The sequence below is a fragment of the Apium graveolens genome, chromosome 1, assembly GCF_009905375.1.
Source record: "Apium graveolens cultivar Ventura chromosome 1, ASM990537v1, whole genome shotgun sequence".
NCBI classification, from domain to species: domain Eukaryota; kingdom Viridiplantae; phylum Streptophyta; class Magnoliopsida; order Apiales; family Apiaceae; genus Apium; species Apium graveolens.
Window position 1 is genome coordinate 137,000,452 of NC_133647.1, and position 15,539 is coordinate 137,015,990.

General features: G+C 34.9%; 1 protein-coding gene across 1 annotated transcript; it reads right to left on the reverse strand.

The window, feature by feature from the left end:
• Window positions 1-263: 263 nt before the first annotated feature.
• Window positions 264-3,148, reverse strand: LOC141707105 (uncharacterized). Its single transcript, XM_074510099.1, has 2 exons — window positions 1,498-3,148; window positions 264-871 (listed from the first exon to the last, which is right to left on the reverse strand). The coding sequence occupies exons 1-2, from the start codon at window positions 3,146-3,148 to the stop codon at window positions 264-266; spliced, it is 2,259 nt and encodes a 752-aa protein (XP_074366200.1).
• Window positions 3,149-15,539: the final 12,391 nt, after the last annotated feature.

Sequence of the window (15,539 nt, forward strand, 5' to 3'; positions counted from 1 at the left end):
TACAAGCACACGATCATAATATCTCCCCCTGAATTTGTCTTTGTATAGAGGGCATGCTCATATGGACTCTTCACGAAACCTTTTTTCTGAAAATATTCATCAACCCTTGTATTCCATGCTCGCGGAGCTTGCTTCAAACCATATAATGCTTTTCTCAGCCGATAGACTTTATCTTCCTTGCCTTTATGAACATATCCGGGAGGCTGCTCAATATAGACTTCTTCTTCAAGATAACCATTCAGAAATGCCGACTTCACGTCCATCTAAAAAATCTTCCATTGATTTTGAGCTGCAATTGCTGTAAGCAGTCTTATGGTATCAACTCTTGCAACTGGAGCAAATACCTCATCATAGTCAATGCCATATCGCTGCTTGTAGCCTTTAGCCACTAGCCTCGCCTTGTGCTTTTCCACTTCACCATCCTGATTTGTCTTTGTCTTGTAGACCCACTTGACACCAATTGCTTTGTGTCCTTCTGGAAGATCTGTGAGCTCCCATGTATCATTTTTCTTGATTGCGCCAATTTCTTCATCCATGGCTTTATTCCATTTGCTTTCTTCAGAAGCTTCCTCAAATGTAACTGGATCACACTCAGCCATTAAGCAAAACAATGAATAATCAAAGGTAGTTTGTACCGGACTTGTTGCTTCATATATATTATCCAAACTCCGCATTTTCCTTGGCGCTCCCCCTGAACTGCTGCTTCCTCCCATGGATGGTGTTGATCCAAAAGTTTGTTGATTTGGACTTGGTGGAGGAGTTTGATCATCGTCTCCGTCATCTTCAATGTTCCGGTTATCACCGTCATCGTCATCACCATTGAAAAATAAACCAGCAACTTTTCTTTCATCCTCGCTCCATCTCCAGTAATCTGATTCATCGAACTCGACATCTCGAGAAATGATTAATTTCTTCGTCAGGGGATTGTAGAGTCTGTACGCCTTGCTTCTTTTGTCATATCCGGTAAAAATACACTATTCGCCTTTGTCATCCAGCTTCTTTCTTTTCTGATCAGGAACGTGGCCATAAGCAATACACCCAAAAATTTTGAGATGTCCAACTGATGGTTTGCTCCCGCTCCATGCTTCATTTGGAGTTTTATTTCTGACACTTTTTGTTGGACAGCGATTCAACAAATAAACTGCACATAGAACAGCTTCGGCCCAAAAAGTTCTCGGTATGTGCTTTGCTTTCACCATGCTCCTTGCCATGTCAAGAATAGTGCGATTTTTTCTTTCTGCAACGCCATTTTGTTGAGGAGTATAGGCTGTTGTCAACTGATGATTGATTCCATGTATTTTACAAAAACTTCTGAACAGATTAGAAGTATACTCGCCTCCTCTATCTGATCTGAGTACCTTCAAATAATGACCACTTTGCTTTTCTGCCAGTGCTTTGAACTCCTTGAATTTATCAAGAGCTTCTGACTTTTCTTTGATGATATACACCCAATTTTCCTGCTAAAATCATCAATAAAAGTTAGGTAATACCTATTACCTTCAAGTGATGGGATATCAAATGGACCAGCTATATCTGTGTGAACTATCTCCAATGGCCTCCTGGCTCTCCATGATTTTCCAACGGGAAAACTTTGTCTGTGTTGCTTCCCCTTAACACATGCTTCACACAAATTTTCTGGTTCATTGATTTCTGGCAAGCCGTCCACCATCTTCGTCTTTGACAATAATTTTAAACCAGAAAAACCAAGATGACCATATCTTAAATGCCATAACCACAAGTCATTTTTAATTACCGTCTTCAAACACCTCTGCATCTTCGTCTGTATATCAAGTGTAAACAAACGATTCTTTGACATCTCCACATCTGCAATTAATTCTTGATCCCGATTCCTGATGACGAGAGAATTATCCTGCATCTGTATATAATATCCTTTCTCCACAAGTTGGCCAAGACTGATGATGTTACTTTTCAAAGCAGGTATATGGTATACATCATTAATAAACTTTTTCTCACCATTCTTCAATACAATCGTAATTGTACCTTTACCTTTGACTGGAATCTTCGATGAATCACCAAACGTAACTTCTCCGCTGATGGTCTCGTCTATCTCCGTAAATAAATCCTTGTGGCCCGTCATGTGGTTGCTCGCACCAGAGTCAAGATACCAAACATTTTTCTTGCTCTCCTCGTCGCCTTTATAAGTGAGGAACATAGCAGTGCCAATATCTTTGTCTTCTTTTGCTGCTGCAAAATGACTTCTTTCTTCCACTTTCGGTGATCTACATTCATAACTGAAATGGCCAAATTTATTGCAATTATAGCACTGAAATTGAGACTTGTCACCTCGTTGAAATCCTCCTCGTCCTCGTCCTCTAAAATTCTGACCATGGCCAGATGGACAATAACCTTCAGTGTTCTGGCTTCTGTTGAAGGACTGTCTTCCACGTCCTCTTCCACCACGGTAGCCACCTCTGAAGCCACCTCTTCCACGACCAGAACTGCTACTGCTTGAACTTTCACCAATGGACACCTTACTTTGCAACGCCTTTTCTAAATGGCTTGTATCATCATACTGGTTCATCCGCTGCTCATGCGCTTGAAGTGAACTAACTAGCTCATCAATGGAAATTGTGGAGAAATCTTTTGACTCCTCGATAGAAGTAACCACGTAATCAAATTTTCTCATCAATGAACGGAGTAATTTTTCCATGACCCGAACATCATCGAGACTTTCTCCATTTCTCTTCATCTCATTTGTCACTGTTTTTAAACGAGTAACATATTCACCAATATTTTCTGAGGCCTTCATTTTAATATTTTCGAACTCGCCACGAAGAACTTGGAGCCGCACCTTTTTTACTTTCTCCACGCCTTGGAATGATTTCTGCAAAATCTCCCACGCATCTTTTGCTGTTTTTGCTTCTGAAATTTTTTCAAAGGTAGATTCATCAACACCTTGAAAAATTGTGTACAACGCCTTTTTGTCCTTTTTACGGGACTCCTTTAACGCCGTCTTCTCGGCATTTGGAAGTGCTGCTTCAGCGGTTGCATCTGCGGGCTCATTAAACCCACTTTCGACAATATCCCAATTGTCGTAGGAACCGAGTAACACCTTCATTTGGATACTCCAATTCCCGTAATTTGTCGCCGTCAACTTCGGAATGTTGGGCTGCACCATATTCGCCATTTTCTTGAACGGAACGCTGGCTCGGATACCACTTGTTGGAAACGTAGATGGGCTTTACACAAAAAATATTTCAATAATATTTTTACACCTTGTTGGAAACGTAGATGGGCTTTACACAAAAAATATTTCAATAATATTTTTACACCAGCACAATAATAACAGATTACTTTTATTTCTTAATAATAGAAATACAACTTATACATATATATAAGTGTTTACACACACTGCAATCTTTTTCCTCTCACAAGAGCTTCAGCTCTTTTCTTTCTCTCTGTGAACCTCACTATTGGTGTTGTATACAAGAATGCAGGAATGCCTTATTTATAGGCTCTGAGATGATGACCTAATTGCTTAAGTAATATTGTTGCTGACCTAATTGCTTACATAGACATACATTTAATACAAGCATATCAAATTTCAATATCTAGGTTCCTGCATCTGTGTTTTGTGCAATCTTCAACTCAGCCTACCTTATTTGCAGGGCTTCATTTAAGATCTTACAGATGACAAGCAGCTTCCATCCTTCTAGACAATATGAATAGTTTGACATCTTGCTGGACTCTTCCTCATTCAACTCTTATCCTGAAAATATATAGTTGTGCTGCTGCAATTACATTTCACGTACTCTTCCTTATTATCTGGTACACACAGCTGGATACTTATTTAATAGCTGACTTTTTATTTTACAAATTCTAGATGCCAGCTTTTACTTATACATATGAGGGTTTGAATTTTAACAGGCACCCTGCAGAAATTTAAGGCATGTTGAAACCCTGATAATTATTGAAAATTAGAGAACTAAGATTTCAGAAGGTTTCGACCTTTGTGTTGACATATATCCCTCGCAGCTGCCTGTGAACCAATTTAACAATCTTTGGTACTTCTTGTTTCAGTAAACATATGGGACTGCTGGACAAATAGAGACAAAAAATTCAATAAGCAATCATATTCATATACCTTAAGTAAGTATATTATTTTCTCAAGGAATGAAGGACAAGAAACTTCTTGAGAGATGCTAGATAGACCCGCTAAGGTGGAGCAAGAAATCGATAATCAGTTAATACATTTGCATCAGACCTGGCGATATGGACAAAAAACTATATAACTGATAAAACAAAACCAAAATAAATAACATGATTCAACTGAAAATCATAAATTTTAAAAAGGTTTGGATTGGTTCCAAAACCACTTATAACCAGCTCTCAAATATGTGATAACCATATTTTGTATATAACTCTAAATTAGCATAACCATACATAAAATATTTTCCCAAAAAACTTCTTGAGTTTAACACTCACCGAAATGTATCTACAGGTTTTAACACACACTGATATGTATTTACCTTGTACACATAATCGGATTTTGAAAGTATTTTAAGATGATAAGGCAAATGATCAGAAATATATAAATACAGTGCAAATTTACATGGGCCCATCTTCATTCTGCCCTTTCCTGGCATTTCCTGTCTGGCATAGTAGCTCAATAAAAGTATTGAACACATCCATCTACATTAGGAAGATCGGAGAATTAGATCAGCTAGTATTCGAGAAAAGAGGAAAAAACATACAGTTTCTCGGTCCTAACCATAACAACTTCTTCTCTTTCTCCGAATCTGTCCATCAATTTCGGGCAAGCCTGCAAGTACAGTAGTTCATAACCATTTAGGGTGACTTACTTTTCTTTTGTTGGAAACACAGCAGGTACAAACTTGCATGCCCTTTCTTTGTACTTTCATATACCTCTGTTTTCTTTTCTATGTTATTACAACCCTCTTGCAACTTGCACATGTTTTTCATGTACCTATTAAGATTAATTACTTTGTAAAATGTCTAAGGCAAAATTATCGACTAATGAGTTAAACATCAACAACAGCTTCTACAAACTCAAAAATAAAATGAAAAATAAGACTTTTAGCACACCGGAGTTTGAAGCCATCTAACAATTGACATTACCTCCACAAACAGCTTTGGGAGCATCTTCGGACGAGAAATAATTAAAGCTGCTAAACATTTTGCAGCAGCCCTCCGGACTTTCCAGCTAACATCCACATCATCTATGTATTCATAATTGCTATCGCTACAAATACTCAAAAGTAGATAAAGTTAAGTAGTAGATATAACACTTCAATATTATTACACAAGAAACACAGGGCATACAGAAAACACCATACTTGTCCTCCTCTTCCTCGTAAATTTCATTGTCAGTATCCTCCTCCATGTCATCCGAAACATCATGATCATATCTGAGAAATTTCAGAGTAAAATGCAAAATTTTCTCGCAGTAGGAAGATACATCCATGGAGCACACAAGTAAGAAGCTCTCCATTTCCTGTACTCAATAAAACAAATACTACCGAACATGTAAGCGTAACGTAAAAAACACGAGGAAAGTGTTCACTACAAATATGTCAGTACTACCTGCAAGATGCATTCACCCGTTCCGCGTGTTGGAAACGTAGATGGACTCAACTATATGATTTTAACTTAAACATGATACATAATAAGGATACACACTTTTATTTCACACAGAAGAGTTTTTACAACTTCAAGCTACAACTTGATTTTCTTTTACTAGGCTTCAGCCTTTTGATTCCTTATCTCTCTAGAGCTACAGCTCTCTTTTTTCTCCTGATTCACTTCTATGTGATCTTATACTAACAAAGCAGCATGCCTATTTATAGGCCTCAACATAGCACCTTACCTCGTGACTTACATCATATATTTTATTATACACTTGGACTTTTACAAGCCTACAAACTCTGACTGTAATAAATATTATGTATGTGGAGTTGCATCCTTCATTTCCGATGCATGTGTACGCAAACTTGGCTCTTTTATCCCACCTTTCTAGACTCTCTTATGCTAAGCTGAAATTATCCATTCCTTCTTTTATGTTATCATATGTGAACTCTAGACTATACCCCAACTTCTGGGCATCCACCACCCTGCATGCATGTAGATATTTTAATATATCATACCCTACCAAATTTTCTGCTTTACTCGAGCCTCCTGCTCTTATTTTCTTACTCTATCTATATTCAACCCAGCTGTTATTACTAATACAAATTCCAACAAGTTTGAAATTCTAACACTCCCCCTCAAACTCGAATTTGTATTTGGAGTTTATCTTTGGCTTTGTGAAATACACCCCACTTTAGTAACTTCATAAATATATCTACCAGAATTTCTTTAATACTATAGTGCAGCTGTTTTAGAATTTTGTGATGTACCAGTTCAGGACTTTTGTTACTTTCTCCGCTTGCTTTTAGACAAAACAACAAGTACTCAAAAATCGTCTGCACCGCACTTGTTGGTTTATAGAAATTATCTCGACTTGTCATTTTTTTGGAGCTTCTCTTTTACCGTTCCTTTTGATCTGATTAGTCACTGTTTTCAAACTACAAACTTGCTGCGCAATATTTCCAGAACACTTCGTTTTGATATTTTCAAACTCGCCACGAATAACTTGGAGCGACATCTTTTTGACTATGTCCACGTCTTGGAACGATTTCTGCATAATCTCCCAAACGTCTTTTGCCTTTTTTTATATCTGCAATTTTATCAAAGGTGGATTCATCGACACCTTGATAAATCATGAAATATGCCTTGCTATTTTTACTCCGGCATTCTTTTAACACCGTCTTCTCAGCATCTGAAAGTGCTGCTTCAGCGGCTGATGTGAGATGTTCATACCCGTTTTCGATAATATCCCAAATTTCGTATGAACTGAGTAGTGTCTTCATTTGGATAGTCCAGTCCTCGTAATTTATGTCCGTCAATATCGGAACCTGGGCATGCATCATATGCACCATTTTTCCACGAATAAAACCTAGCTCTGATACCACTTGTTGGAAACATGATAGACTTTTTATATATTAAGTAATAAAAACTGTGTGGTATAAACTTTGCAAATAAACACACGACTTATATATTTAATAAAACAAACAACTACAATTTTCAACCAGGCTTCTGCCTTTTGTTTTTTCTCACAACACAAAACTTCAGTGCTTTTTTCATTTCTCTTTAACTTATGTATTTTCACTCTTGGTGTTTTTGTTAATGAAATGCAATAGAGCCTTTTTTATAGGCCCCAGATTTTCTTACATCATTCCTTACATAAGATTTATTTATTACAAGCCTACATTTGTTGAATGGACCAGGTGTCTTCTACATTTTCTTCAATTCATACTTGAGTAATTCTTTCTATTTTCACTGCCTACCTTTATTTTCTGCACCTCATTTAGTATCCCAGCTGGCTAGCCACCTTTTCCATTGTAACTTATAAATAGCCAAGACATCTAGGTCTTCATCTTTTACTCCCAGATTCATGCATGTAAATTTGACCTTAGCTGTATTTTACAAACTTCTATATATATATTGCCCACCATAATTCAAGGATGTACTTATTTCATTCTTCCAGAGAGTTTGAATTCTAACACTCCCCCTCAAACTCGACTTCGCATTCCGAGTTTCTCTTTTATTTTATAAAACACATCCGGCTTCAAAGGCTTCGTGAAAATATCTGCAAAATTTTCTTCTGTGTTGCAGTGCATCAACTCCACAATTTTCTCATTCACCTGTTCTCGAATAAAATGATATTTAATGTTGATGTGCTTGCTTTGACTGTGTGACAATGGATTTTTCGCGAGAGAAATAGCGGATTTATTATCCACGTAAATAGTAACCGGATCTTCCTTGATAAAATTTAACTCACTTAATATGTAGCCTAACCACATAGCCTGACATGCACATGCTGCTGCTGCGATGTATTCTGCTTCACATGTTGAAAGTGCCACTGTTGGCTGCTTCTTTGATGACCACGAGAATATTGTTGAACCGATATGAAAAACATAGCCTGAAGTGCTTTTCCCGTCATCCAAGTCACCGCCATAGTCACTGTCTGAGTAGCCAATAATTTTGAATTTTGAGAATGCGTGTAAAACAGACCTTAATCAAGTGTACCTTTTATGTACCTCAAAATCCTTTTAGCTGCCATGAAGTGATCTTGCTTCGGTTTTTCCATGTACCAACTAACCAGTCCAACTGCATACATATTATCTGGACGAGTGAAAGTTAGGTACCTCAGACTACCAACCAAACTTTTGAACAATGTCGGATTTACCAACTCCCTTGTTGAATCAATTCTGAGCTTTATGCTTGCTTCTGCTGGCGTGCTCACTGACCTCCACTCTTCCATTCTGAACTTCTTTAAAATCTGTTTAGCATATTTTTTCTAAGACATAAAAATCACATCTTTCCTTCGCTTCACCTCACCTCGACTCCAAGAAAGTATGATATTTGACCAATATCTGTCATCTCAAATTCATTAGTCATAACTTTCTTAAAATCATCAAACATACCAGGATTGTTTCCGGTAAATATCATGTCATCCACGTATAAGCAAACGATCATAATATCTCCCCCTGAATTTATTTTTGTGTAGAGTGCATGCTCGTATGGACTCTTCACGAAACCATTTCTCTGAAAATATTCATCAACCCTTGTATTACATGCTCGTGGAGCTTGCTTCAAATCATATAAGGCTTTCCTCAGTCTGTAGACTTTGTTTTCCCGGCCTTTCTGAACATATCCGGGAGGCTGCTCAATATAGACTTCTTCTTCAAGATAACCGTTTAGGAATGCTGACTTCACGTCCATCTGAAAAATCTTCCATTGATTTTGAGCTGAAATTGCTGTAAGAAGTCTGATGGTGTCAACTCGTGCAACTGGAGCAAACACCTCATCATAGTCAATGTCATATCGCTGCATGTAGCCTTTAGCCACTAGCCTCGCCTTGTATTTCTCCACTTCTCCATCCTGATTTGTCTTGGTCTTGTAGACCCACTTGACACCAATTGCTTTGTGTCCTTCTGGAAGATTTGTGAGCTCCCAAGTATCATTTTTCTTTATTGCACCAATTTCCTTATCCAAGGCTTTATTCCATTTGCTTTCTTCAGAAGCCTCTTCAAATGTAACTAGATCACATTCAGCCATTAAACAAAATAAAGAATAATCAAAGGTTGTTTGTACCGGACTTGTAGCTTCGTAGATATTATCCAGACTCCGCATCTTTCGTGGTGCTCCCCCTGAGCTGCTGCTTCCTCCCGTGGATGGTGTCGATCCAAGAGTTTGTTGATTTGGACTTGGTGGATGAGTTTGATCATCATCTCCGTCATCTTCAATGTTCTGGTTATCACCGTCATCGTCATCGCCATTGAAAAATAAACCAGCAACTTTTTTTTCATCCTCGCTCCATCTCCAGTAATCTGATTCATCGAACTCAACATCTCGAGAAATGATTAATTTCTTCGTAAGGGGATTGTAAAGTCTGTACGCCTTGCTCATTTTGTCATATCCGGTAAATATGCACTTCTCGCCTTTATCATCCAACTTCTTTCTTTTCTGATCAAGAACATGGGCATATGCAATACACCCAAAAATTCTGAGATGTCCCACTGATGGTTTGCTACCACTCCATGCTTCATTTGGAGTTTTGTTTCTGACACTTTTTGTTGGAAATGTAGATGTAATCAACTATATGATTGTAACTTAAACATAATATATAATAAGGATACACAATTTTATTTCACACAGAAGAGTTTTTACAACTTCAAGCTACAACTTGATTTTCTTTTACTAGGCTTCAGCCTTTTAATTCCTATCTTTCTAGAGTTACAGCTCTCTTTTTTCTCCTGATTCACTTCTTATGTAATCTGATACTAACAAAGCAGCATGCCTATTTATAGGCCTCAACATAGCACCTTACCTCGTGACTTACATCATATATTTTATTATACACTTGGACTTTTACAAGCCTACAAACTGTGACCGTAATAAATATTATGTAGGTAGAGTTGCATCCTTCATTTCCCATGCATGTGCACGCAAACTTGGCTCTTTTATCCGACCTTTCTAGACTCTCTCATGCTAAGCTCAAATTATCCATTCCTTATTTTATGTTATCATATGTGAACTCTAGACTATACCCCAACTTGTGGGCATCCACCACCGCATGCATGTAGATAATTTAATATATCATAGCCTACCATATTTTCTGCTTTACTCGAGCCTCCTGCTCTTATTTTCTTACTCTATCTATATTCAACCCATATTCAACCCAGCTGTTATTACTAATGCAAATTCCAACGAGTTGGAAATTCTAACACCTCCCATTTCTCTGCTACACTCGTATAACTCATTAATAGAGGAATCGTTACTCCAAGATAGGTACCGAAGCGGTCTCCAAGATAACAGCTGGAAAACCAACATTAATAATTAGACAATATAAATAATTTGCAAAAATATATAATTTTTCAATATAAGTGTTGAATGTAAAACTAAAAACCCATAAAAAGTTTTGTAACGAAGCTGTGCAAAGCCGGGTGATTGTATGAAACTATGCAACTGTGCATTTTACATCAATGCTACAACAAATTTATTAATATGTTACTCCTTCATACCATTCATTTTTATCACATTTCCTATTTTTCATTGTGAAAACTGTTGTCTGTATTCAGTTATAGGTAATTGAAGTGTTAATTATGTTAAATTATTTGTGCAATGTGGTTGAATAAAATGTTGAAATTTGATTAGGAAAAATAAGTGGGACAGAGAAGCAGAGCCGTGCTTGAGATTTTACGTTCCCTGTTCATAATCTAAAAAAGTGCCCTACTATTTTTTTTTTTAAAAAAATTACATGAAATAATAAAATCTGAAGTTTATAAACAAAATATAATAATTAAAATATAAAAAGTAATTTTATTACATAATCAAAATTAAATAAAAAACAGTTATACATGTAAATTTTAATATGTTATACTATATTTTAGAAATTAAATATTTATGTTTAATAGATAAGTTATACATGTGACTTATGATATATTATTTTATAAAAAAGTAAGATATAATATTGATAAAAAAAATATTCAAATAAAAATTAATTTATACATAAACTTATAATTTAGATCTCTTCAACCCATTATTTAATTTATTTTATATTAAATTGACTTGTTTCATAAAATATATACATTAAAATTGGATATTTTATGATGAATAATATACCTAAAATTTGAATCATTATTTGAATGCATAATAATAATATATATATTGTTACTAATAAAAAATAACTATATATAAATATATTAGATAACTATAAACTTTTCACTAAATAGCTTTCCTAGTCAAACTAGAGCATTAATGGTGATTTACAATGCAACTTTGGTTTTTAAATAATTTTTATATAAGTATTTTTAGAATTAATATGACTTATTCAAGATAATAATTTAATATTATTTAATTGTATAATATTTTTATAATTATTTTTCATTTATAAATTTTTAAAATTAAAAAAGTTATATTTTTTACTAAACATTCTTTTTCCTATTTTAGTAAACATATATATACATATGTAAATAGAAAAAAAATGTGCCCCTCATATTTTGATGGCCCTGTGCGGTGGCACCACTTGCAGAGAAGTTTATTTTAATGCCAATTAACAACTATCTAGATAGCTAGATTTACTACTAACTATTTTATTAGGGCCAATTTGTTTAAGGCTGTGATAGAAAAGGAATATTATTAAATACATACATTAATTTTCTAATTACAGATTTGATAATTGGGAAAACACACTTTTACTTAATTACAATATTCAGAATAGACAATATTTGGAAAGATAGTTTCTTGCATGGAAACACAAAAGTTCATAACATCTGGATGTTAGTACAAGCAATTTTAGGTTTTACTGTATTTCCCAGAAGCCTAACAACTTCCCGCATAGCTTTTTCCAACATATTGTCTGACAAGTATGTAGCCAAAGAGGCTGGGTAGAATAAGGTAGTTAGTTTTTATAAAATATATCCCACATGTACATAATAATCTACTACATCACAATCATGAACAACTAGGTAAGCTTATATCCATCTCACTAATGCATGAAACAGCCTTATTCCTGACACTGGTATGATTGCAATTTAATCTGTTGGAAAAATAACTTAGAGAAAAAAAAGACATCTACATTTTGCAGAGAACTTGTACTGCTATATTTACTTAATAAGATTACACGCATATATATAAGGTAACTAGGAGATATGGACTCCTAAAAACCAGCAACTACTTACCAAACAGCACTACACTACCTCCATGATCCTGCAAATACTGAAAACTCCTAAAAACCAGCAACTACTTACCAAACAGCACTACACTACCTCCACGATCCTGCAAATACTGAAACTAGTTCTATGACTAAGTCTTTGTTGTTTACATGGGATGACAGCTGAGTTATTCAAATTTAAAACATAAATACTGAACTAAAAAACAAATAATTAATAACTAAATTTAAGATTATTCCAACATTCACCCCGTAATCTTAAATTTACGAAGCACTTTCTCTTCGCCTGTGATGCACTTCTCACCACCATCAATTTTGATGCACTTTCTCATCAAAAACACTTTGGAGCACTTCTCTCCAAAAACACTTTGGAGCACTTTCTCTCCACAACTCTAAAGGAGTGGTTCTCCGTCGATCAATTGTGTCATCCTTTCTTCATCATTCTGAAATATACAATTCTTTGCCAGATGCCCATTTTTTTTTCATTTGTAGCATTGTGGCTTTCCTTTGTACCAGCAGTCTTTTTCATCTTGTCCCATCTTATGACAATGGTTGTATTTAACTTTGTTGCCTGTGCCTTTTGAGGATGAAGCTTTAGCTAATAGCAGTCCCTCATTTTTTCCTCCAATTTCTTTCTCCCTTATTGATCTCCTTTGGTCCACGGCGTGAAGTGAATTGATCAATTCTGAAACAGTTAATTTCGAAAGATCTTTAATATCTTCAAGTGAGGAAATTTTAGTTTCATAACTCTCAGGAAGAGTCACTAAAAGTTTGTCCACAACTCTTTGACTTGAGAAATCTCCACCAAGTAGTTTGATTTCGTTAACAATGGACATCAACCTACTCCCATATTCCTTGACGCCTTCCTTATTTTTCATTCTCATCATCTCAAACTCTCTCTTCAGATTCAGAATTTGCATCAGTTTGGTTTGTTGGTTGCCTTCAAATTCTTCCTTAATTTTTGTCCATGCTTCTTTAGGAGTATCACAACTCATAATAGTTGTAAAGATCTCTTCCGACACAGCCGAATGTAGACATGAAAGTGCGTTTGCTTCTCTTGCCACTTCTTCATCACGTTTTTTGATTTGGGCTGCTGTTGGATTTTATGGAAGATGGGTTGGCTCAACATCACTCTCAATTGCTTCCCACAAACTCATAGCTTTCAAATATGATTTCATTTTGATAGCCCATGAATTATAATGATCTCTTTTGAATAATGGAATAGAGACGGAGAAATTGTTTGATGCCATGAAAAATATTAAGTATAATATATATATATATATATATGTGTTTTTTTATAAGAGTTTTATAAGTCGTGGATCATATGGCTCTGATACCAGTGTTGGAAAAATAACTTAGAGAAAAAAAAAGACACCTACATTTTGCAGAGAACTTGTACTGCTATATTTACTTAATAAGATTACACGCATATATATAAGGTAACTAGGAGATATGGACTCCTAAAAACCAGCAACTACTTACCAAACAGCACTACACTACCTCCACGATCCTGCAAATACCGAAACTACTTCTACGACTAAGTCTTTGCTATTTACTTCGGATGACAACTGAGTTATTCAAATTTAAAACATATATACTGAACTAAAAAAAACAAAGAATTAATAACGAAATTTAAGATTATTCCAACATATAACCAAAGCGGCACATATTTTATGTACTCCAATTCCCACATATAACCAAAGCGGCACATAAAATATCAGACAGACGCACTTCATATCTATATACAAATGAGATAAAGTTGTTGTCACAGAATTCCCAGCATATCATTACCAAGATTCAACTTTCTTATATCTAGACGCACTTCATATTTGACATTATCAATATTAACTCAGGTAGACAATAAAGTTTCGTAATTTTGGTGCAGTGTGAATTAATTCATGTAGATAAAAGAGTTTTGTATTTAAGACATAAGTTTAGACAACTCATCAGTAATCAGTATAACAAACTGCAAGATGCGTAACTTAAAACTCAAAGTCTTGGATTTCATATAAAGTTCTGATCGAACAATATTTAACTTTTGAGGTCAGTATATTGCCACTCATCATCACCGGAACAGTTATTCCCTCTACCAGCTTTTCTTTGAGAGTTGAAAAAATATTTAGTGCTTGGAATAGTCTTGAGCGCGAAACACGCAATATCACGATGTTGCTCCCTATTGTTAATCACTCTGTCACATAGTTGAACTGCCATAAGCCCAACATGTATGTTGACTGATATTCGCTTCATAGGTGGAGAGACACTGAAAAACTCACAGGAAAATCAAAATTAGTAAGGTTAAAGCAGAATAATCATATTTGCAATAAAGGCAAAGAAGAACAATCATATTTGCAAAGCGCTTTGCTTTTAGATTTTACAAAGTTTGAAATATAGAAAAAGGGAACCGGTCTTCTTAGCAAATTAAATTAAAGAACTAATAAATTATTTTTTTTATTTTTGTTATTTTAATCATATATATTAAATAAAATTAATAATTGATATTATTGGGGTTCTACAATTTAAAAATGAGTATAAATAATTTTAGAAACCACTACAAAAAACAAGGCTAAATAAAACCGAACAAATTCAACCACGAGTACATTTGATCGTGTTCGGTCATTTTTATGGGCACGGCTAAATTCAACCAAACACGGTCGCAAAAAATCCGATCGTATTTTTTCGGTTGAATTTTGTATCTATTTACAACCGTATTCGGTTTAATTTAGCCCTGCCCTTAAATAATTGACCGAACACAGTCAAATTTAGCCTCTCAATAAATTGAAGGAAATTTTCCCACCAATGAATTTATTTGGCACTCCCAAATTCACCGAATTTGGTCGGATTTAGTATTGTAAAATGGTGGGAAATTTTTAAAAAAATTCGGTACATAATAGAGGGAAATTTCCCGCCCTTTTGAAAATAATATTTCGATTCCAAGTTTTTATTAAAATATTGAGTTGTAAAAAAGGGTTTGTTCTTACAAAAAAATAATATGATAAAGGAAATTTTCAAATTTCTGTACACATAGTAATTATTGTATTAATAGTTAAATGTAGTGATATATGTTTGACATTATTGTTGTTACATAGACTGATTCAAGGTGATAATTGTGAGATAGGAAGTTATGTTGTAATGGATGTGTTTAATATGTAATAACTTTGTATTAATTTTTAGTAATTTTTACAATATTAATTAGTGATTTTTATAGCACATATTAGTGATTTGTGTAAATAAATTAGTTATTTTAGCATTAACCAGTTTTAGTAGTTTTTAGTAAATAAAATAG